Source organism: Pseudoliparis swirei, chromosome 22, assembly GCF_029220125.1.
Source record: "Pseudoliparis swirei isolate HS2019 ecotype Mariana Trench chromosome 22, NWPU_hadal_v1, whole genome shotgun sequence".
Taxonomy (NCBI): Eukaryota; Metazoa; Chordata; class Actinopteri; order Perciformes; family Liparidae; genus Pseudoliparis; species Pseudoliparis swirei.
In genome coordinates, this window is record NC_079409.1 from 11,055,610 (window position 1) to 11,076,373 (window position 20,764).

General features: G+C 40.5%; 1 protein-coding gene across 4 annotated transcripts in view; it reads left to right on the forward strand.

Annotated features, from left to right (window-relative positions):
* The first annotated feature begins 1,657 nt into the window (after positions 1 to 1,657).
* Positions 1,658 to 20,764, forward strand: part of LOC130212623 (dynein axonemal heavy chain 11) — a 37,814-nt gene continuing 18,707 nt past the window's right edge. The window contains exons 1-52 of one of the 4 annotated variants that reach the window (XM_056443704.1): positions 1,658 to 1,873; positions 2,073 to 2,216; positions 2,322 to 2,515; positions 2,603 to 2,792; positions 2,887 to 2,986; positions 3,119 to 3,330; positions 3,466 to 3,687; positions 3,785 to 3,952; positions 4,083 to 4,199; positions 4,302 to 4,439; positions 4,520 to 4,635; positions 4,792 to 4,987; positions 5,152 to 5,256; positions 5,395 to 5,790; positions 6,312 to 6,644; positions 6,777 to 7,031; positions 7,120 to 7,289; positions 7,373 to 7,595; positions 7,726 to 7,842; positions 7,975 to 8,061; positions 8,150 to 8,308; positions 8,512 to 8,595; positions 8,724 to 8,882; positions 8,965 to 9,087; positions 9,403 to 9,525; positions 10,052 to 10,276; positions 10,366 to 10,457; positions 10,533 to 10,659; positions 10,769 to 10,921; positions 11,014 to 11,247; positions 11,949 to 12,080; positions 12,898 to 13,058; positions 13,186 to 13,342; positions 13,456 to 13,601; positions 13,679 to 13,795; positions 14,136 to 14,274; positions 14,472 to 14,564; positions 14,641 to 14,835; positions 14,915 to 14,992; positions 15,085 to 15,217; positions 15,347 to 15,474; positions 15,794 to 15,942; positions 16,152 to 16,302; positions 16,393 to 16,524; positions 16,927 to 17,100; positions 17,681 to 17,885; positions 18,129 to 18,294; positions 18,422 to 18,524; positions 19,221 to 19,460; positions 19,543 to 19,704; positions 19,815 to 20,008; positions 20,360 to 20,522. In XM_056443704.1, coding sequence (XP_056299679.1) covers positions 1,658 to 1,873; positions 2,073 to 2,216; positions 2,322 to 2,515; positions 2,603 to 2,792; positions 2,887 to 2,986; positions 3,119 to 3,330; positions 3,466 to 3,687; positions 3,785 to 3,952; positions 4,083 to 4,199; positions 4,302 to 4,439; positions 4,520 to 4,635; positions 4,792 to 4,987; positions 5,152 to 5,256; positions 5,395 to 5,790; positions 6,312 to 6,644; positions 6,777 to 7,031; positions 7,120 to 7,289; positions 7,373 to 7,595; positions 7,726 to 7,842; positions 7,975 to 8,061; positions 8,150 to 8,308; positions 8,512 to 8,595; positions 8,724 to 8,882; positions 8,965 to 9,087; positions 9,403 to 9,525; positions 10,052 to 10,276; positions 10,366 to 10,457; positions 10,533 to 10,659; positions 10,769 to 10,921; positions 11,014 to 11,247; positions 11,949 to 12,080; positions 12,898 to 13,058; positions 13,186 to 13,342; positions 13,456 to 13,601; positions 13,679 to 13,795; positions 14,136 to 14,274; positions 14,472 to 14,564; positions 14,641 to 14,835; positions 14,915 to 14,992; positions 15,085 to 15,217; positions 15,347 to 15,474; positions 15,794 to 15,942; positions 16,152 to 16,302; positions 16,393 to 16,524; positions 16,927 to 17,100; positions 17,681 to 17,885; positions 18,129 to 18,294; positions 18,422 to 18,524; positions 19,221 to 19,460; positions 19,543 to 19,704; positions 19,815 to 20,008; positions 20,360 to 20,522 — 8,496 coding nt within the window. Of the gene's footprint in view, positions 1,874 to 2,072; positions 2,217 to 2,321; positions 2,516 to 2,602; positions 2,793 to 2,886; positions 2,987 to 3,118; positions 3,331 to 3,465; positions 3,688 to 3,784; positions 3,953 to 4,082; positions 4,200 to 4,301; positions 4,440 to 4,519; positions 4,636 to 4,791; positions 4,988 to 5,151; positions 5,257 to 5,394; positions 5,791 to 6,311; positions 6,645 to 6,776; positions 7,032 to 7,119; positions 7,290 to 7,372; positions 7,596 to 7,725; positions 7,843 to 7,974; positions 8,062 to 8,149; positions 8,309 to 8,511; positions 8,596 to 8,723; positions 8,883 to 8,964; positions 9,088 to 9,402; positions 9,526 to 10,051; positions 10,277 to 10,365; positions 10,458 to 10,532; positions 10,660 to 10,768; positions 10,922 to 11,013; positions 11,248 to 11,948; positions 12,081 to 12,401; positions 12,448 to 12,897; positions 13,059 to 13,185; positions 13,343 to 13,455; positions 13,602 to 13,678; positions 13,796 to 14,135; positions 14,275 to 14,471; positions 14,565 to 14,640; positions 14,836 to 14,914; positions 14,993 to 15,084; positions 15,218 to 15,346; positions 15,475 to 15,575; positions 15,587 to 15,793; positions 15,943 to 16,151; positions 16,303 to 16,392; positions 16,525 to 16,926; positions 17,101 to 17,680; positions 17,886 to 18,128; positions 18,295 to 18,421; positions 18,525 to 19,220; positions 19,461 to 19,542; positions 19,705 to 19,814; positions 20,009 to 20,359; positions 20,523 to 20,764 lie in introns of those variants that run through there. The other 3 variants (XM_056443705.1, XM_056443706.1, XM_056443707.1) reach the window with 3 other exon arrangements.

Below are 20,764 nucleotides of genomic sequence, written 5' to 3' on the forward strand. Positions count from 1 at the left end.
GAACACTTCTTTGAATACCAATGACAACGACTGCAAGTGCATGAACTTAAATATTTTCGGTCAGATTGCAACACATTATTTGTGATGTCATAGTGCACAACAAGCATCGATGAAGGTATTAGGAATTAGCTCAGTGAAACAAGCCTTGGCATGACAATGGTTGACGTGGCAGGTATAGTGCCAGCTTCGCACAGCATTGTTTGCTAAGAAACAGTTTTGGATGGGAGGTGGAATCTGTCTTGCACACTTTAGTGATTTTACAGTCCAGGGTCTGAACCAGCTGGCAGAAAGTGCTATTGAACATGTTTTTTTTATTTTAGAGAGGCCAACCTCAGATAAAATAATTGAAAGATATGCAGAGCTGTACTTTTACATGGAGAGGATTGCGAGATGTTGGCCTTTCCTTCTTTTCCTGTTGTGGTGATAGTTTTATTGATCTCACCCCATTTGAGGCTGTATGTGTTTTTTGTCTTTTTAGCTAATTGAATGACTGAGATTTTAAACCATGTTAATATCTGTGCTGACTTCCAGTGTAAAATGAGCGATTGGATGACATCAGGAGCTATCTTCATCTAAACTGTTTGATTGCATGGCCTCCAACTTGTTATTAGCACCATGGCAACAGGCAGGCAATCTCTTCCCCGTAGGTGGTCTTGTCATTGTTAGTGATGAGGTCCAAAACGGCCGTGCCACCTGTAAACCTGAGGGGTTGGTCTCACACTCCCCTCCTTTTCTCCTGAAGATCAGTTTCTGAATGTGAGAGAAGTGGGGAAAAAAGTAATTGTTTAAGAATTTGTTACAATGCTTTCGCAAAATCCTGCTTAGCATCCCTTTCTTCAATATGGTTTTATACTATTGAAACATACTGAACTGTGCAACGTGAATCTTCAAGCTACTCCAAAAAAAACATTGTGTTATTCATTTATGGCAGTCAGACCCCGAGGCTGCTCTGGAATGAGGTGCAGTAAAGCGCCTTGTAAATGGTGGTTGCTCTGCTGCTAAGACAACAGTCAAACTTGTCTCAAACACATGCACATATATCACAAAAGCCTACATTTTAAAGTCTGTGCCTCATATACAGGCTCATTCATGCTAAGTCCTGTTACATATGTGTCATAAAAGTGGCCACATATTTGCATGTGTTCAAACCAGGAATGTTGAATGACTGTATGAGATACAGACTAATGCCTGTAGTTCATCATGTATACATGCCATTGACTAGAACCTTCACATATACATTATTGTATCTTCTGTTAAATCAAACGTCAATATGAGTTGTGGGATACATATTAGAGCACTTATTTTCAACTATGCATTTAACATTTTGCTGATTTTACTCAAAGAACAGTCCTGTAACCCTCATTACATAATGTCAAATGGTAGGATATATAATATGCTACTAAAATAAATACGCCATTGTTAAGTTGTACTTATAGCATCATGTATTTCCTTGGAAAAAAGGTAAACAGAAGAAACCTTTTCTTAATTGCCAGAGAGCCTTCTGGCAGTGATTGACGGCAGTGACCGTTGCTATGCAACGGAATGCGGTCGTAGAGCAGGCCGTCCCGTCGTAGAGCAGTCATGTCCCGTTCTGTCCCGGTCGTAGAGCAGTGATGTCCCGGTTCTAGAGCAGTCATGTCCCGGTCCTAGAGCAGTCATGTCCGACGACGAACGTGTGCCGTGTTTCCTCGAAGACGACAGAGTAAAATTTGTCGAGGGAAAGGTTTGTGGGCTCCTGCGACTGCACCGCCAGACATGGGACAAGAGCGCTGGCACCGAAGACTTTCACACGCTTTTGAAGAACTTCTTCGAAAAGGGATCTGTTATATTTTTCTTTTCATCGAACAAAGCCTGTCTGGTTGCTTCTAAAGAGGTAACTAACGGCAAGGCTGTCACAGACTCTTCAATAGCGTTGCACTAGTAAGCTTCGTCGCTGTGGTTGATGACTAATTTCAGCTAAGCTAGTTGGCCTGTAGCTAACCCTGAATAGCAAGTTAACTAATATTAGAGCAGTTTCTTGGAAGTGTCATTTCTGTTTGTCGTAAAATCTTGTTCTGTTATTTCAAATGTAGGTCCAACCTGTGACTCAAAATAACCAAATCTACATCCTCAAGAAGAGAGTAGTTCCCGTCACCTCTGAAAACTACAAGGAACTTCTGCTTTTTGGCCTCCAGTCTCCATCACCACTTTTACAGCTATCCAGTACAGTTGAGCAGGTGATTGTTATACTCTCCATCGTACACCAGTCTCATAATCACACATGTTTTGTATGCGCTGTGTCGTTTTTAGTGCTGGATTAATTATTTCTGTCTTTTCAAAAGGTATGTGTTCCACTGCTGTCAAACAACAAAAACCATAAAATGTGGCCAAATCTGATGTCTGAAGACATGATCCTACATGTTGAGAATATGTGCAGTAAGACATCCGTTGTCAGGGGGCAGACTACGGGGGAAATCGTCCTCCCTATTTCAATGAAGATAGATTGGATTGAAAATTCATACAGCACCGTCAAAATGTAAGAAAACACATCTTGGTTTTTTCCTGAGGATTTTTTAATTATACCATACATATTAAACACTCTAAAAATATATTTCACACTCAGGTACAATAACTACGATAGGGCACTGGTCCACGCCATAGAGACCCAGGTCATCAACTGGACCAATCTGATCCAGAAAATGTTAAAGGAGGATTCATCAGACCTACTTATGACAGGCTGCAATCCAGGGCCCATTGCAGAGCTGACGTTTTGGGCTTCAAGGAAGAGCAATATAGAGAACATTTATCACCAGGTATGCTGCCCTTTTTTCCTGATCTTCACTAAAATAAGTTTCATGTCCTGAAATTCCACACTCTGATTCACGTGTATGGTACTTTCCCTCATAGCTTCACAGTGGCATTGTTCAGAAGATGGCAGAGATGTTGGAGATGATGGATAGCAGCTATCATCCAACACTCATGACTCTAATTGGAAATGTATTTGATGGTAAGATTAGTTGGCCCCTTTTTTGCTTTAGTCTGCACATTGTCCAATATTTCCTGCACAGCAAAATGCTATTTACAAAATGTGTTATCTCTGATTATGATGTTTTAATTCAAACCCTATTTTTCTCAAAAGCACTTCAAGAAGCCAAGGATATTGACATCCATCTACAGCCACTGCATGCACAACTGTCTCAACTGGAAAAGGGAGGATTTCCTCACTTTGAAACATTCATTCCTGCTCTATTACACACACTTTTCCTTATCTGGAGCAACTGCCAATCTTATCAAAGACCAGCACGCATTGTGGTGTTACTGCAGGAGCTATGCAATCTGTTCATTGAGCAGGTAGAGATCTTCTTTTCAAACAGCTCTAGTGATGGAATACATTGAGTGACACATAAATGTGATGCTATTACTCTGACTTCAGCTGTTGGCTGTCTGCATGAACAAATTCACAGATGTACAATCCTTTATCTTCAGGCTTCTGCATACCTCTCTGTGGATCTGCTGCTTCGAGAGGACCCAGAGGAAAGTCAACAAATGGTAAAGAGGGTGATAAAAGTCTTTAGATGTTTCAGAGACGGTTACCAGACCCAGAAGGAGAGGTTGGCGAACCATGTGGAACATGCACCTTGGGATTTCCCATCTGTCATGATTTTTGCACGTTTCAACCATTTCCTTAACCGAATGCGACAGCTGGAGGTAAGACAAATTAATTTTTATTTTTGAAATTTTTATTCACAGCAAAGAAATATTTGTATGTGGTTTTATTTCTTACTACCCTATTTTATCTTTGCAGGACTTGTTTGAAGTGATGCTGGACTTTCAGAGGATGGAAAAACTGGAATTTGGTGGACTCAATGGCAAACTCTACAGTGAGCATGCATGTGCGATGTACAAAGAGTTCAGTAACCACTGCCAAGTGTTCAAGCACAGTGAAAACAGACCCCTCGATTTCAACTCTCAGGTGAAATTAAGTTTATTGACATATATATTGCTAATTAAGATTTCCATGAACTGCTCCAGCATAATGCACTGTTTTACTGTGGTGCCATCAATAATTGCTGTTGAATTGTTAATGTTCATCAACTCATCAGGGTTTTGAAAATGAGTATACAGATTTGAAAGTGAGGATTGTGGACTTTGAGTGCCGCCTTGCCAGTCTTCTATGCTTGGCCTTCAAGGATTGCTCAGGACTGGAATCTGCATTAAAAGTAAGCAAGGCTGGATATTAAGATGATACTGATGACAGTATTTATAAAAGTGAATTGAGAGTGACAAGTGGGACACCAACGTTTTAGTATTTTTATGTTTAGCTGCTGACCATTGTTGGACCTTTCCTGGAGAGAAGACAAATCAGACAGATATTCAGTCCCAACTTCCTTCTGCTGCAGCAACATTTGAGAGAAGAGCTGGAGAGATGTAAATATCTGTTTAGATCCCAGCTCACTCAGGTAATGGAAGCAAAATGTATTCAAGGCACAATAGGTATTGTCCTTAGAACAACTTTGTTAAATCCTTCCTTTGTTTACAGATGGAAAGTGGTCTGACTAAGAACATGGCTCACACATCTGGAGCTTTGAAGTGGGCAAAAATGCTCAGACAACGTATTCAAACACCGTGGGAACAAATCAGATTAGTGTTGAACATGTCAGTAGAAACACAGACTATTTTCAGTGAATATATCAGTTACAAACAATAGCCAGTCAGTTAGATGTATAGGTCTAGTACATCTAGGAGTTGACAATTTTGGCAGGTTTAATAATTACGCTTTTTTTTCTTCTCACTAACAACCCATATCTTCAGGCCTGCAGGAGGTGTAGAGATGGTGAAGGAATACCACATGTACATGGAGATGTTGAGTCTCCTGGACCAATATGAGGAGGACATTTATTCGGACTGGTGTAATGGTTTGGAACAGGTCTGCCTGATCAACCTGAACCAGCCCCTTATCTCCCGAAATACCTCATCCGACCTGATCTCACTCAACTTCAATCCAAAGGTATCTGGTCTATTGTGCCTGCAAACTACACTGCACATTGCTCATCATGCAGACATCCTGCAACGCCTTACTGTTCGACTGATTTAGTGATGTCTGTCTCTTAACAAACTTAAGTCAAATTATCTCCATCAAAATGCTCACGTTAATGTCATGTCGCTTTCTAGCTGACTGAAGTCTTGAAAGATGTGAAGTATATTCAGTCTCTCGGTCAGATCAAGATCCCTGCAGCTGCAATGACCGTTTTTGAGAAGCGTGACATGTTCACAAAGGTAAGAAACAAACCTTACTTCATCGGCTCACTTACACTCACGCACACCTGCAAAATTAATAAGCATAATGTATTTCCTATTGTCCTTTAAATAGTCTGCACCTCAGAATATATCTTTTCTCCACACTTGTATTTCCAGTATGTGAGCAGTCTGCAGCTGTTGGTACAATGGTACAACAAGCTAAAGCAGACAGTGCTAGAGGTGGAACTGCCTCTCATCAGAGTTGAGCAGGAGTCCATAGATGTGCAGTTGACAAGAGCAGAGTCTGATCTGACATGGCAGGATCCGGACAGCTGGAGCTTCATCAGCACCACCAAAGACCTGGTCCACGACCTTGTTTGTCGAGTCAGTCGAGCCAAAGAAAACTGCGAAGCCATCCAGTCAATAATGACGGGATGGAGCGAAAAGGCCATGTTTCGCAGAAAGGACAACAAGAGAGGCTCGCTAATACAGCTGGAAGACAGGGGAGACCGTATCACCAAGAAGTACAGCGCCATGAAGACGGATGGAGACTCGATACACAAGCTGGTACAGGTGTGTGTGTGTGGCTAAATGTATGATAATATTCACTTGTGTACATTGAAGATAGATTTCTCTACTGTAAGTAAACACCAAAACAACATTACATTATTTGCATGGGTCCAAAACCTTATAGTATTATTTCGAGATTAAAACCATAATTATTTATACATTTTCATAATTTGGCTTTGCAGTCAGTTCCCTCACGATAAGATAATACAAACATTCTCAGAAATACAAATCTAACCACAGTCCCAAGGCTTTTGATGCTGTTCGATTCTGGTCAAATTTGACTGATTTGACAGAATTAATTAAAAACAAAAATAAAATTTGTACCTGATATGTTTTACACTTGTCCCAATGGGAAGCCATGCACATATGCATGCTCTAGCTGTTCTCTAGTATTCTGAAATAGATCAAACCCTTCAAATTGAATGTGTCAACCTCCACCATCCTCCAATATGAAAAGCAGCACAAGTACAGAACCAAATGTTGTTGTGCTCATCACCTCTCCAATGTTAAAACAATTTCATCAGGAGAATATGGCCCTTTTCCATGCTGACCCTGCGTCTGAAGCATGGCAGTCCTACCTTGAGTACGTGGATGAGATGGTGGTGGAGGGGCTCTTTAGCTACATCCGCCACTCTCTTCAGTTCCTTGTGGACAACATGGAATCATGGCCAAACCAGACACCTCTGTTTGAGGCTCAGTTAATGCTGAGTAGCTCAGGAATGGTTAACCTCCCCTCATTGGAGCAAGATGCAGGGGACGGCCTCTATGAGCTAATAGAAGGACTGGTCGGAGACATATTCAAGACTTCGGTGAATATCAACAGAGTGGCTGCTCATCTTGGCATCGAGAGTTACCAGGTACTCTGCTGTACATTTTGATGTAAAACAAAAGTCTGCCCTGTCTTTCTAAACTCATTTTAGAGTTTTCTTCTCCAAATAGTAGATTCACCTCATGATATATGTCATGTAATATACCTCTTACACTTACAGGATGTAATGGATGAAATGCTAGATTTGTTGGGCCTGAGACAAGAAATAATGGAGCGAGTGGAGAACGTTCTCGTGAAAGCAATACATGACCAGAGAAAGTTTGACTGCTACACTCATCTCTGGCAAGACGACAGGACTGAGTTTCTCAGCCAGTTTCTTCTGTATGGAAGTGTACTTACGTCTGAAGAGATGGAGGCTTGTGGAGCAGATGCAATCCGTGAGAGCCCGCCCACAATCGATAACTTCAAAGAACAGGTGAAATGCTTTTTGAAATCATGAATCACATTTCCCATTTATGGCATGTGTCTAAATTGCAATCTGTGATTTGGTGTCGTTTTTACAGATAGATTATTATGAGGATCTGTATGCTGACATTTCCAAGTTTGAAGACTTCACAGTGTTCAATGGATGGTTTCGAGTGGATATCAAGTTCTTTAAAGTCAGCCTCCTAAACACTGTAAAGAAGTGGAGCTGGCTTTTTAAAGAACACCTCTTGACATACGTCACAAACAGGTAAAATAAAAAATGTCCGCATAGCTATTACATGCAGACCAAACTGTAACATCACTTTTCACTGCGTCTGCTTTCCCACTCAGTCTTGATGAGCTGCAGAAGTTCGTAAGAGCCACTGTTCAAGGGCTCGGCCAGCCTGTGGCTAAAGGAAACCACTGTGGCTTGGTGGAGGTGATGCGTCACCTGTTGGCTATCAGGGATAGACAAGCAGCCACAGACAAGATGTTTGAGCCTTTCAGGGAAACAATAATCCTACTGGAACAGTATGGAGTGACCATACCAGACCAGGTCTATTCTCAGCTGGAGGTAAGGAAAGGAATGGATGCAACATATTTCAAGTCCTAAATAAGATGATATGATAACAAATGATAATTAATTCCCAAATGCATTTTGTGGCCATCCAACCTTTGAGAAATCAAACTAATTATTGCGACAGGAACTTCCAGAGAAATGGAGTGGGGCAAAAAAATTGGCCCTCAAAGTGAGACATGAGGTGGCCCCCATGCAGAATGCAGAAGTGATGGTGATACGGAGACGATGCATGACTTTTGAGGTGACAAGTCGCTTTAAGCTCTTATTATTTACAGAGATATTAATATATATATATATAAATGTACAGTGTTGAAGAAATTGTATGTTTAACCAAAGTGTGAAGGCTATTAAAGTGGTATTTCTGATTTTTCAGGAGAAACAAAGCAAATTCAGGGAGATGTTTAGAGTGACAACACCCTTGAATTACAATGCAGTGTGTCCCTACATCAGTCTGGAGAAAGTAGGAGTTTAACCATTGCTATATCATTTAATTTACATTGTATTATCCTGTACACTTTAGATAACAATCACCATGTGTTGTTTTCTAGTCTGAAAAAGCTGTCCGAGACATGGAGAAAGAGGTCGCAGAGCTACAGGAGTCCACGAATCTTTTTGACGTTACTATTCCTGACTACAGAGACATCAAGCTCTGCAGACGAGAGATCACTGTCCTCAAAGAACTGTGGGACATTGTTGTACATGTGCAGGTAAGCAGCTTAATGCATAGTGTCAAGGGAAATACAGCTTCATGCCTCATCTCCACACTACAATGCCCCAATAACTCAATAACTTGACCAACCTTTCCTCTTGGAGGCTGTCCTTTATTCTTTGAACACCCTGTAGCCTCTAAATGTCCTCATTAAGTACCCTCAACCCATTGACCCCTCTACATGTGTCTTTATCTATACAGAGCAGTGTGGAAAACTGGACAATGACCAAATGGAGGCAGCTAAACGTGGACCAGATGGATGCAGAATTGAGGAGGTTTGCCAAGGTGAGGTCACCAACAGTGCTGCGTCACACCAGCATATCTCTCCTGCTGTCTTGCTGTCATGCACCATTGCTATTTGTAACAGATGCCTCTAATAACTAATGATGTTCACCTACCTTCTGTTTGTGTAGGACATACGGGAGCTTGACAAAGAGGCTCGCGTGTGGAATGTGTATTCTGGGTTAGACCTTTATGTAAAGAACCTGTTGACGTCACTTCGGGCCGTGAGTCAGCTACAGAACCCTGCAATACGAGAGCGCCACTGGGTGTTGCTAATTAGAACAAAACAGGTGCATAAATACCACGGCAGAACTCACAGGCAATATTTATTTTCTGCACGATATCAATGTGAAACTTTGCATCTTGATATAGATGGACTTCACTGTGACTGACAGCACCACCTTGGAAGACCTCTTGGCTCTGCAGCTCCATTTGTTGGAAGACGAAGTTTGCAACATAGTGGATAAGGCAGTCAAAGAAATGGCCATAGAGAAGGTTATTCTACAATTAATAGATTGTGGTCAAATACATCATGTCATCAATTTTATTTCGCATATGAAAAAAGTAATACAGTCGAACTATGAGCCAACCTCATAAACATAGTTCATGTATCTCCAAAACATTTGTCAAGAGTCTGTTTTCAGCTTTGTGTTGTTGTTTTTTAGAAGAAGAATGAGAATGTTCTTATTACAAAAATGAACACTTAATTTTAATTAATTTAAAATAAATCATAGATACATGGACTTCAATGGACAGCTTTAGTTACCATACTTGCTTCATTAACACTATTACCACAATTTTTTTATTCAGGTTGTGACAGAAATAAATGCAACTTGGGAATCAATGGAGCTTTCATATGAAGATCACTACCAAACCTCGGTGCCACTACTTAAATGTGATGAGGCACTTATTGAAACTCTTGAGGACCATCAGGTAAATATCTAAGTTTCTGATATTGATACTAAGATTTTATGTGTCACTTTATTGCTCTGAAAGTTCTCAAGACCAGTTGTCTGTGAGAAGCACTGATAGTTAAGTGCTGAATAGAGATGAGAGTGCAGAAAGGGGCCGCTCTGTCTGACTGTCTCACAGCACAGCTGAGAGTCGAGAGGTCCCTATTGAGTCCTTAGATTTATAGCTGCTGTAGAACACAGGACATTGTTGCACTGTGGCGGTCTTTGTACATGTCCACCAGATGTATTGGGGGGGGTTATAGCCAGCAATTAGAAGGCTGGCCACTTGAATGCCGAGATCTTTGTGGAAACAGACTGTTTCCCTCCCCCATTTTTTATGGCACGGTATGCAGATGGAGTTGAATATGCATTGTAGTTAAACGGAATCATGTTATGAGGTTAAGGTTATGAGGCTATTGCTTCAGTAGTGTGGTGTATTTGAGTTTTATCTTGGACCCACTCATGTTGGTATGTTATACACATGTCCCCTTGTATTCTTTCTTAAGGTTCAACTCCAGGGCATCTTTCAGAGCAAGCATGTACATCACTTCCTGTTCCAGGTAGTGGAACTACAGAAACAGCTGACTGTGGCTGACTCTGTGCTGATAGTCTGGCTTGAGGTCCAAAGGACTTGGGCTTACCTGAAAAGCATCTTCAAAAGCTGTGACGACATCTGCCAACAACTGCCTGCAGATACTCACAGATTTCAAGCTATAGATGCAGAATTCCAGGTCTGCAGATTTGTGTCTAATATATGTCATATAGTTATGCAAATTCATGTTTTTCATCATTGTAAACATGGCAGTTTTGGTCCTTTCAGGAGTTAATGTTGGACAGTGCTAAGACTATAAATGTCATTGAAGCCACCAACACACCTCATCTGTTTGAGAAGTTGGAGGATCTTCAAACAAGGTAACTTTTATTTCATTACAACTACACACAGTCTATGCTGTGTGTTCACTGTTCCCATACACTCTCTTTTAACAGGCTGATATTGTGTGAAAAAGCTCTTGCCGAATACTTGGAGACAAAGAGACTTGCCTTTCCACGATTCTACTTTATTTCATCTGCAGACTTGTTGGACATCCTTTCCAAAGGAAGTCGGCCCAAAGAGGTAGATAATGTAGCATTTCCCCTGTTTTTGGTTTTTCAAATGTGTCCAGTGTCACTAAATCACTTCTATGTCTATAATGAAAAGTTGAATGACTCAATGTCTTTTGCAGGTAACTGTTCACCTCTCAAAATTATTTGACAACATCTCAGATCTTGAGTTCGCCAAAAACGAAGAGCTGGATAATCCTAAACTTGCAGTAGGCATGTACAGCAAAGAGAGAGAATACGTCCCATTCCAGACAGAATGTTACTGCTTCGGGCCGGTAAGATTATGTTCAGTATCAAATAATCAGAATTAGCTATAATATTCCATAAGATACAGAACTAAACTAATAGTAAACATGCTTTACATTAGGTGGAGGCATGGCTCTCTTGTCTGGAAGAGTCTATGAAGGAATGTGTGAGGGGTCACTTGTCTGAGGCTGTGTCTGTGTACGAGGACAAGCCCAGAGAGCAGTGGATTCTCGACTTTCCTGCTCAAGTGGCTCTCATTGGATCCCAGATCTGGTGGAGCAATGATATGGAACTTGTGTTTAAAAGACTGGAGGAAGGATTTGAGACTGCATTGAAGGAATACAACAAGAAACAGGTACATTGCACATGATGTGGTAACACCACCATTAAAGGTATTATCTTTTAAGGCAAACTGCTTACAAAACTAGGATTCAGTACAACACCGCCACAAACCTTGGCCTCAAAAACGCAACTGAATCAACATCTATTTGTATTATTATACATTTTGTTACAACATCATTTAATGTAATTGTCGGTTTAGAAATAGTCATCTGTGAGTAAAGTGGCAACTGCTAAAGACGTCGGACACGTTTTCCATAATGTCGTCATAATGACTTTAGCCAGTGACCTGAGATGGGTGTGTTGGGCTATGCTCACACAGGATTATCACTCTTGTCAGTTTCATCAGCAATATGTAAGGTTACCATGTCCTTGTTTGCTGTTTGAATAATCTATCCCTCCCTTGTACACACTGGACTGATTGGATCTGCTGTCGCTTAAGACCAGTTACAAATGAGGACATGAAAGATGTTTCAGCCAAAACAAGAACTAAAGTTTTCCTTTTTTCTGTCAAATTGTCCACATGATTCACATTTGTATACCAACTGTGCATGGATTAAAGTTGTAATGACTTACTGTAGAGTACCTAACGATACAAGTGAAAAAATACATTTTCGCCAATTCATCTCGTGTGCATTTATATCAGGACACTGAACTTAACTTCTGTTTATTATCTGTCTAGCATTGCTTTGAATATGCTTTTCTTCCCTCTTCCAGATTGCTCAGCTCAATTTGTTAATCGGCATGCTGCTGGGAGAGCTGAGCTCAGGCGACAGACAGAAGATCATGACTTTGTGCACTATTGATGTTCATGCTCGAGACATTGTTGCCAGCCTCATTGCCAAAAAGGTAATAACAATTGAATCATCCCAAAATGAGCAATTATTTTTAGTCTGATTGAGCTAACTTTGACATTATAAATATAATTATCATCATAATGGTGTGTAAAAGTCCATATTACTGTTTAGCTTTTCCATATGGTAACAGTCATATTAGCCATTTGCAACCTATATGCAGCAAAATAAAAAGTTTTTTATAAAATTTGACGCAACAATTAAAAATGACATGGAAAACCTAAATAGGAATAGTACAGTTCTTGATTTTGTAAATGTTTCTGGAACAAGATAAACAAGAGAGGCATATATATAATTTATTTCACCAAATGTTCAGACCATCAATTATAGGCCTACACCAGAGCCTCACATCAAGCATACAGGTAAGCCAGCATTGTTAGGAGTGAAAGCAAATGAATATTTGTAAACTATATTTTCCTCCATAACGTTTCTATTTTGGATTGATAGTTTACTGAGGGCGGGGCTTTGCAAATCATGATTAGCCACCTGCAGGTAAAGCTGCTTGACAGCAACGTAATAGGTTGTGACACACGTCAGTTAAAGTGATATTACAATTGTGGCACACTATCACCTCAAATCCTAAGATAAGAGGTGTTCCCTTTGAAATTGTGTCCACCATGCAAAAGATTAAATAGAAATAAACTTTATATATTTCCATGTTATTTTTAGTCAAAGCCTCAGGGAGCCACAACAGAAGGGCTGAAGAGGCCTACACTAAACTAGTTATGATCCTCAGATTACCTGCTGCCCTTACCTCTTGTGACATATGCTCTTTTTAAATATAGTTTAATCGTAGCCACATGTGTTCACAGGTCACCACCTCTCAGGCCTTCCAGTGGCTTTCCCAGCTCCGGCATTGCTGGTATGAAGAGCAACGTCACTGTTTTGTCAAGATCTGTGATGCCCAGTTCCGTTACTCTTATGAGTATCTTGGAAATACACCGCGTCTAGTCATCACTCCACTCACACACCGGTAACTCTGCTGCCTATCACTTTCCAGTCTATCCATGTAATGTTTCAATACATACATTCGCTACAATCAGCATATCCAAAAGACATGTTTGTGTTTCCCTGTGTGTTGTTGCCATGGGCATGTTCAGGTGCTACATCACCTTAACTCAGTCACTGCACCTGTCCATGAGCGGAGCCCCAGCTGGCCCCGCTGGAACAGGGAAGACTGAGACCACTAAGGATCTTGGCAAAGCCATGGGCATCATGGTATACATCTTCAACTGTTCTGAGCAGATGGACTACAAGGTGTGAAAGTCATTCAGAGGAAAATTCATAATTATTACCTTTGGTCAGTTCATATTTTGATTAAATGTTTCAGTAATGTATGATTAATCAAACTTTTTTTACCTCATATTCAGTCAATTGGTAATATCTACAAGGGTCTGGCCCAGACTGGATCATGGGGCTGCTTTGATGAGTTCAATCGCATCGCTGTGGATGTTCTGTCAGTTGTCGCGGTGCAGGTCAAAACTATACACGACGCCATCCGCTCCAAAAAGAAAAGGTAACCAGCTGAAGCTGAATGCATGAAGCCGTTACACTGGAGGAGTCAGTCGGTTAACCCTTTATGCAACCTCATAGGTTCCTGTTCTTAGATAAAGACATTGTCTTAAAGCCCTCCGTGGGGATTTTCATCACCATGAACCCTGGCTATGCAGGCAGGACGGAGCTACCCGAGAACCTCAAGGCTCTTTTCAGGTGAGAGTGGTACAGTAACTTTGTTTATAGTGTGCTTTTACTCATCGTTACTCAGTTTATTGTCTGCATTGCAATTTTAAGGGGCGACAATCATAGGAACGGCGATTCGATCCTCGGCTCCACTAGTCCATGTCGATGTGTACTGTGTCTACAGTGTATTAATGGTAGTTACTGCTGATATGCAGGTGGAACCTTAGCCCCTCCCATCGGTGCATGAATGGTTGTGAATGGGTGAATGATGTAATGTGTTAAAGCGCTTTGGGTGGTCAAAAAAGACTAGAAAAGCGCTCTACAAGTACAGGTCCGTTTAGCATTTACCATTATCTGTGTCCTGCTGCAGACCCTGTGCCATGGTGGTGCCTGACACTGAGCTTATTTGTGAGATAATGCTTGTTGCTGAAGGCTTCCGGGGTGCTAAACCTTTAGCCAGGAAGTTTGTCACTCTGTACACTCTCTGCAAAGAACTGCTCTCTAAGCAGGTAGGAGAAACACACTTAAAAGCACTGTTATATGTCATAATGTTGGATTAGAACAGAGAGCATCAATAACAAATATGTTCAGATATACCTTAGGACCAAAATATTGCATGAAACCATCTTTGTGCTTCGTATGATATGAATCATGGCAACTGTAAAGGAATACACATCTTTACTGTCAACTCTCACTTGTCTTTTAGGACCACTATGATTGGGGTTTGCGTGCTGTCAAGTCTGTTCTGGTTGTTGCAGGAGACCTGAGAAGAAAAGACAAGAGTAAACCAGAGGATCAGGTGATTTACATGTGTATGTCATCTCACTGCCACAAGCGGAAGACTCTATAATCTAAAAGTGAATTTTACTTCCCAGGTGCTGATGCGTGCGCTGAGGGACTTCAACATGCCGAAAATTGTGACTGAGGATGTGAGTATCTTCTTGGGACTGCTGGGAGATCTGTTCCCAGGCTTGGAGGTGGCGAGAGAGAGAGACTGGGAATTTGAAAAGGTTATCCGAAAGACCACAATGGAGCTCCGGCTGCAGCCTGAGGAGACGTTCATCCTTAAGGTTTGAGATGATATGGTGTGTAGTTGGTCAATGCTTTACAAAATAATGAAATAATGTATTTCTACATTTATTCCGTCAGGTGGTGCAGTTGGAGGAACTCATGGCACTGCGTCATTCTGTCTTTGTTGTTGGAAACGCTGGGACTGGGAAAAGCCAGGTTAGATTTGATTGCATTACAGATTGTGGAAGTAAAGGCTTAATTTGTTTTGTTAATTTAGGTGAAATATCAGGTGTTTATCTTTTCATTAGATATTGAGAGTTCTCCATAAAACTTATGTAAACCTGAAGAAGAAGCCGGTATGGAACGATCTCAATCCAAAAGCAGTAGACAGAGATGAATTGTTTGGCTTCATCCACCACGCAACTCGAGAATGGAAAGATGGTAAACAATCTTTTTTTAGATGAGATAACAAAATGTAAAACATGTGAATCTGTGCTAAGTCGTTCTAGATCCAAACACTGCTAATACCTTGTAATCTCACTTGTGGTTTGCGTTCTTCTTCTATGTAAGGTTTGCTTTCATCACTGATGCGAGAGCAAGCAAACATCTCCCACATAGGACCTAAGTGGATTGTGTTGGATGGAGACATTGATCCGATGTGGATTGAATCACTCAACACAGTGATGGATGACAACAAGGTACCTCCCTCCTGTTCACTCATTCGCTATCGTACAACACATAGCAACCAAGGTGGTATAGATAGAAAAAAAGTGTTTCTTTCCCCCTCCTTCAGCAATCACTTCCTGGAGTGTGAGTACATGGAAGTATTTTTTTTCCAGATCAATGAATCACAGTCACAGTGATCTTGCTTTGAAATATTCTAAACAAGCATCTCCGTCACACCTGATGGGATATGAAGGTGTTGACCGTATCGTTTTCTTTAGAATCTTGTCCGTCATATTGACCATGCAAATGTTATGATATGAGGAAACTGTAATGCTTCATAATGTATTTCAGGTTCTGACTCTGGCCAGTAATGAACGCGTGCCACTCACCTCGTCCATGAGACTGGTGTTTGAAATCAGTCACCTCAAGACAGCCACTCCTGCTACTGTGTCCAGAGCAGGAATTCTTTATGTCAACCAACAGGACCTGGGCTGGAACCCGTGAGTCACAGTTCTGTATTCACATATCAAAGCATTTTTCAGGTTTTCATGACAATGCTTTTTTTCTATTATCTTCTGTTTCATGAGTCATGCTTGTTGTACCAAAGTGACTATGTTGTGTAACTCTATTATATTTAAAAGACAAAAGACACTCATTTAGATCTCGATCATACAAGCTCATCGACATCAAATGATTCCTTCCTGCTCAGGTACGTTGCCAGCTGGATTGACCAACGAGAACGCCAGACTGAAAAGGCCCACCTCACCATACTGTTTGAAAAATATGTTCCTCGTTGTCTAGAACAGATGAGAAACAGCTTCAAGACCATCACTCCTATCCCAGAAAACTCTATGGTGCAGGTACACAATACACAAGCACATACAGTAGTACTTCCTTTGTATGCCTAGAGCCAGCAAACCAGACAGAAATATTTTTCTCTTCTTATTTAGACACTCTGCACTTTGCTTGACTGCCTTCTAACACCAGAGAATATTCCATCTGACTCTCCACGTGAGCTTTATGAGACCTACTTCACCTTTGCCTGCATCTGGGCTTTTGGTGGGGCCCTGTTTCAAGATCAGGTATTACTTTCATTTAATTCAAGTGGATGCAATTAAGAATAGTATTTTCCTTTGAACTTGTTAATTACTTACATGTAGCAACTATAATGACAATCTTAGTGCATGGGGTTTGACATAAAGCTAAGGAAGCTTTGGTTTTATTTCATGTGCTCAAAACTCAACAGTTGTCCCTTGACATAAATTATGCATTTTTCATAGAAAACGTTTCACTGCATTTACTGCTTGATTTTATACTTCAGTTTGGAATATATAAATACAGGGTGATGTGCAACAAAGTGCCATTTTCTGACAGACGAGTGAACAAGATTAATATAAGCTTAACTGATTTAAACTAATCGTTGGGTTTTTCAATGAAATGTTATGAATTAAAGCATGATGTTATATCTTCAATGATTTGTCCAGCTATATGATTACCGAGTGGAGTTCAGTCAATGGTGGACCAAAGAAATGAAGACGGTGAAGCTGCCAGCACAGGGAACCGTGTTTGACTGCTTCCTCGACCCTCAAACCAGACGGTTCCTGCCCTGGAGCGATACTGTGCCTCCTTTTGAAATGGAAACTTGTACACCATTACAGGTAAGAACATATAAGCTTCAATACAAAAGGACAGATTAGCACCCTTCATGTCACTACAACAACACTTTCTTTCACAAGCAACATTCATCAAGAAAAATAACCAAAAATGAACAATACAGGAATACTATACTATAATAATAAAATACATGTCTACCTCAATGAACATAATAAGAGAGGGTAAAGTCCGATCATGAGGTTATGGCAGGGGTGCTCGGATGGATGAAAGGCTTTCCACTGCGTCTGATTACCATCTAGTACACCCCATACCAGACTGTGTGGGGGTGAAGGCATGAGCAACAAGGCTTGAGCTATCACCCACACACTATTGTCTTTCTTTATGCTCCTGCATACAGCTGTGAATGCTCCAAAGGCTCTTGCTGAGCCATAATTAGTGGGGTTTTGTTCTGAACAAATGATGCTATTATGACAGAATAGTTGGGGTGTACTAAGGAAATACAAGAAATTATAAATCACATACAATTCACTGAACACATGTCTGTCAATAAATCACACTCAAAGAAAGCCATAATAACTATGTATGTTTCTCCTCGGTGTCTCCCTGCTGTGTCTATGATTGCAGGCTGTTCTGGTACACACAGCAGAGACTGTGCGTCTTCGCTACTTCATGGACTTGTTGCTGGAGAGGAGACAGCCAGTAATGCTTGTGGGGAATGCTGGAGTGGGAAAGACTGCACTTGTCAAGAACAAGTGTGACTGTCTGCCAGAGAGTTACATGACAACAAAAGTAGCCTTCAACTACTACACTTCCTCCCTCATGCTGCAGGGTGAGTGAGGCTTTCTGATTGTTCTTTAGGACTCACTAGAACTTCAAGTAAACTGTGGCACCATCTGCTGGTAATGCTCAGATTCAGACTGTGGAGTTTCACTCAGGTCATTTCTGCAATCATTACTTCAGTCATATGACATCCTCACTTTGCTTAAGTTGGTTTGACAAGTGTAAGATGATTCTAGCTCTTTAAAAAAATGTTGTTTGTGTCTGTGACAAATCACTTTGCTTTCTCTCGTAGGGATTCTTGAGCAACAACTAGAGAAAAGAGCAGGCAGAAGCTACTCGCCTGTAGGCAACAGGAGGATGCTCTACTTCATAGATGACATTAACATGCCCGCTGTCGACAGTTATGGAACAGTGCAACCTCACACACTTATACGTCAGCATCTGGACTACGGGCACTGGTGAGAAGACCTCTCACACTTTGTGCCAGTCTTTTAGTTGTGTTTTATGCAACCACATGAAATATATTTGTCAAACTATGGTTTATTCTGCTTATTAAACCGAGCCATCTTTTCTTGCTCTATATAGGTATGACAGGCAGAAACTAAGCCTAAAAGAAATACACAATACCCAGTATGTTGCCTGTATGAATCCAACTGCTGGGAGCTTCACTATCAACCCCAGACTACAAGTATGATTTCCACTTACAGTATATTGCCCTCAATCTTATTTTCTGATGTTGGATTAAAAGAAGCATATTGTCCTAGCATTATTTATTCTTCAATGCAAACATTCCAAATGTTAGGTATAGTGTAGTTTTAAGTAAGGATTGATTAATGCCTGTTTGAATTAGTTTACACATTGTTATTTTAAAGCTCCCTTTGACAGAGGCACAGTTTATCCATTCAAACCGTTGTCAACTGTCTTGAGTTACTGTGATTTTATGGTAGATCTTCATCGGCAGAAAGTTCTCAGAAAACCATTTCCGTAACTTGTTTGTAGAGAAAAGGATTAGCATGGAAAATAAGCAGCAATTACAATGCCACAAAAAAAACTCCTCTGTGGTTTGGATCATAAACAAAATATGTAACAGATTTAAACATAATATTTTATACTCAAGTGGCAGCATGGTGAGGATGTATTTTACTGCTCCTACTGCTACTCGTAATACTCCCACTGTTGTTATTAGTACTGCTACTACAGACAAGGCTGTAACACATACGTTGAAAACATATTTCCAGATAAATTATTTTTAATAAAAAATGCTTACCAATTATATATTGTAAGATTTTGAGACTGAAGTCATTCCTAAACTGGCATCTTTTAACGTCCAAATTGATGACCTGCTCTTTATTTTCTGACGTTTAATTGTGCCTTTACTCCACAGAGACATTTCTCAGTGTTTGCGGTGAACTTTCCTTCGTCTGAGGCTCAGATGTCAATCTTCAGTCAGATCCTTTGTGGCCACCTGAAGCAGCAGTGTTTCAGTCCCCTGGTTCAGAGGAGTGCTGTAGCTGTTGTTCAAGCTGCCATAACTCTTCATCACAAGATGGCTCACAGCTTTCTGCCCACAGCCATCAAATTTCACTACACATTTAATCTACGCGATTTGTCAAACGTCTTTCAGGTAGTACCAATAGTGAGCATTTTTTGCAATTGGACTTTTGAAAGAAAAGTGAAATATTCATCCAATTATCTGTACTATTCAGGGCATCCTGTTCGCTGGGCCTGACACTGTAGAAGAGAGCACTGACCTGGGAGTGTTGTGGCTCCACGAGTCCTGCAGAGTGTACTCAGACAGACTGATAGACGTCAAAGACCTGCAGCTCTTCCGGAAGCTCCAGATGGAGACTGTGCATGAATGCTTTGAGGTGCAACACAGATTCTTATAAAAATAAATAGAAAACGCAGAGTATAAATTGCTGTTTATATGACAGATAAAAAGGTACATAAATGATTTACAATACTTGTCCTCTTCCAGGGACTGGAGGAAAAAGAAATGACAAAGCTGCCGCTTCTCTATTGCCACTTTGCCAAAATGGGCAATGAAGCCTCCTATGCTCCAATTACAGACTGGGCTGTGCTAAGGGCCATCCTCAAAGATGCCCTGGAGAGCTACAATGAGCTCAATGTAGCCATGAATCTGGTACTGTTTGAAGATGCAATGCAACACGTGTAAGTATAGATAGTGTGCATGTTATTACAAAAATGTAAATGATCATAGTGAACTTAATGAAATGATTTCCTTTAAAAATGTTACTGGAATGTTTTGCCCCCAAAATTATATCTGAGGCATAAAACACTCATCAACGAAAAGAAGATATAATCTTATAAACAATATAAAGGCAGTAAGAGAAGGACGTAAGCAACTTGGCAGTTTAATGCAGAAAGGAAAGCTAATATAATGTGTTATTGGCATATGTTTAAATCATCCATGCAGCTGATGTGAAGATGACATTTTAAGATTTTTGGTATTTGGTTGGATAGAGTTTTTTAATGGCATAACAAAGATTATGTTGTTAACAGCTGTCGCATCAGTCGTATCCTGGAGTCTCCCAGGGCTCATGGCTTACTGGTTGGGGTCGGGGGCAGTGGGAAGCAGAGCCTGACTCGTCTGGCCGCATACATATCCTCTGTGGAAGTCTTCCAAATCACTCCGAGTAAGGCTTATAGCATCCAGGACCTCAAGGTAAATACATAAACAGAACATCAAGTCCAGTATCACTTTATTAAATTTGCTTTTAGGAAAATTTGTATTTTTTAAGTGAGTGGTGTTACTATTTAATACCACTGACAAATGTGTTACTATCTCATCATTGAAGCTTTGAAGCATTGCATTTTGACAATTTAATATTTTTAATTTTAATAAAAAATAAGGTGTAATCATAGGACTTGTATTATCTCATTGATTATTGTTCGTTTTAATTTCTC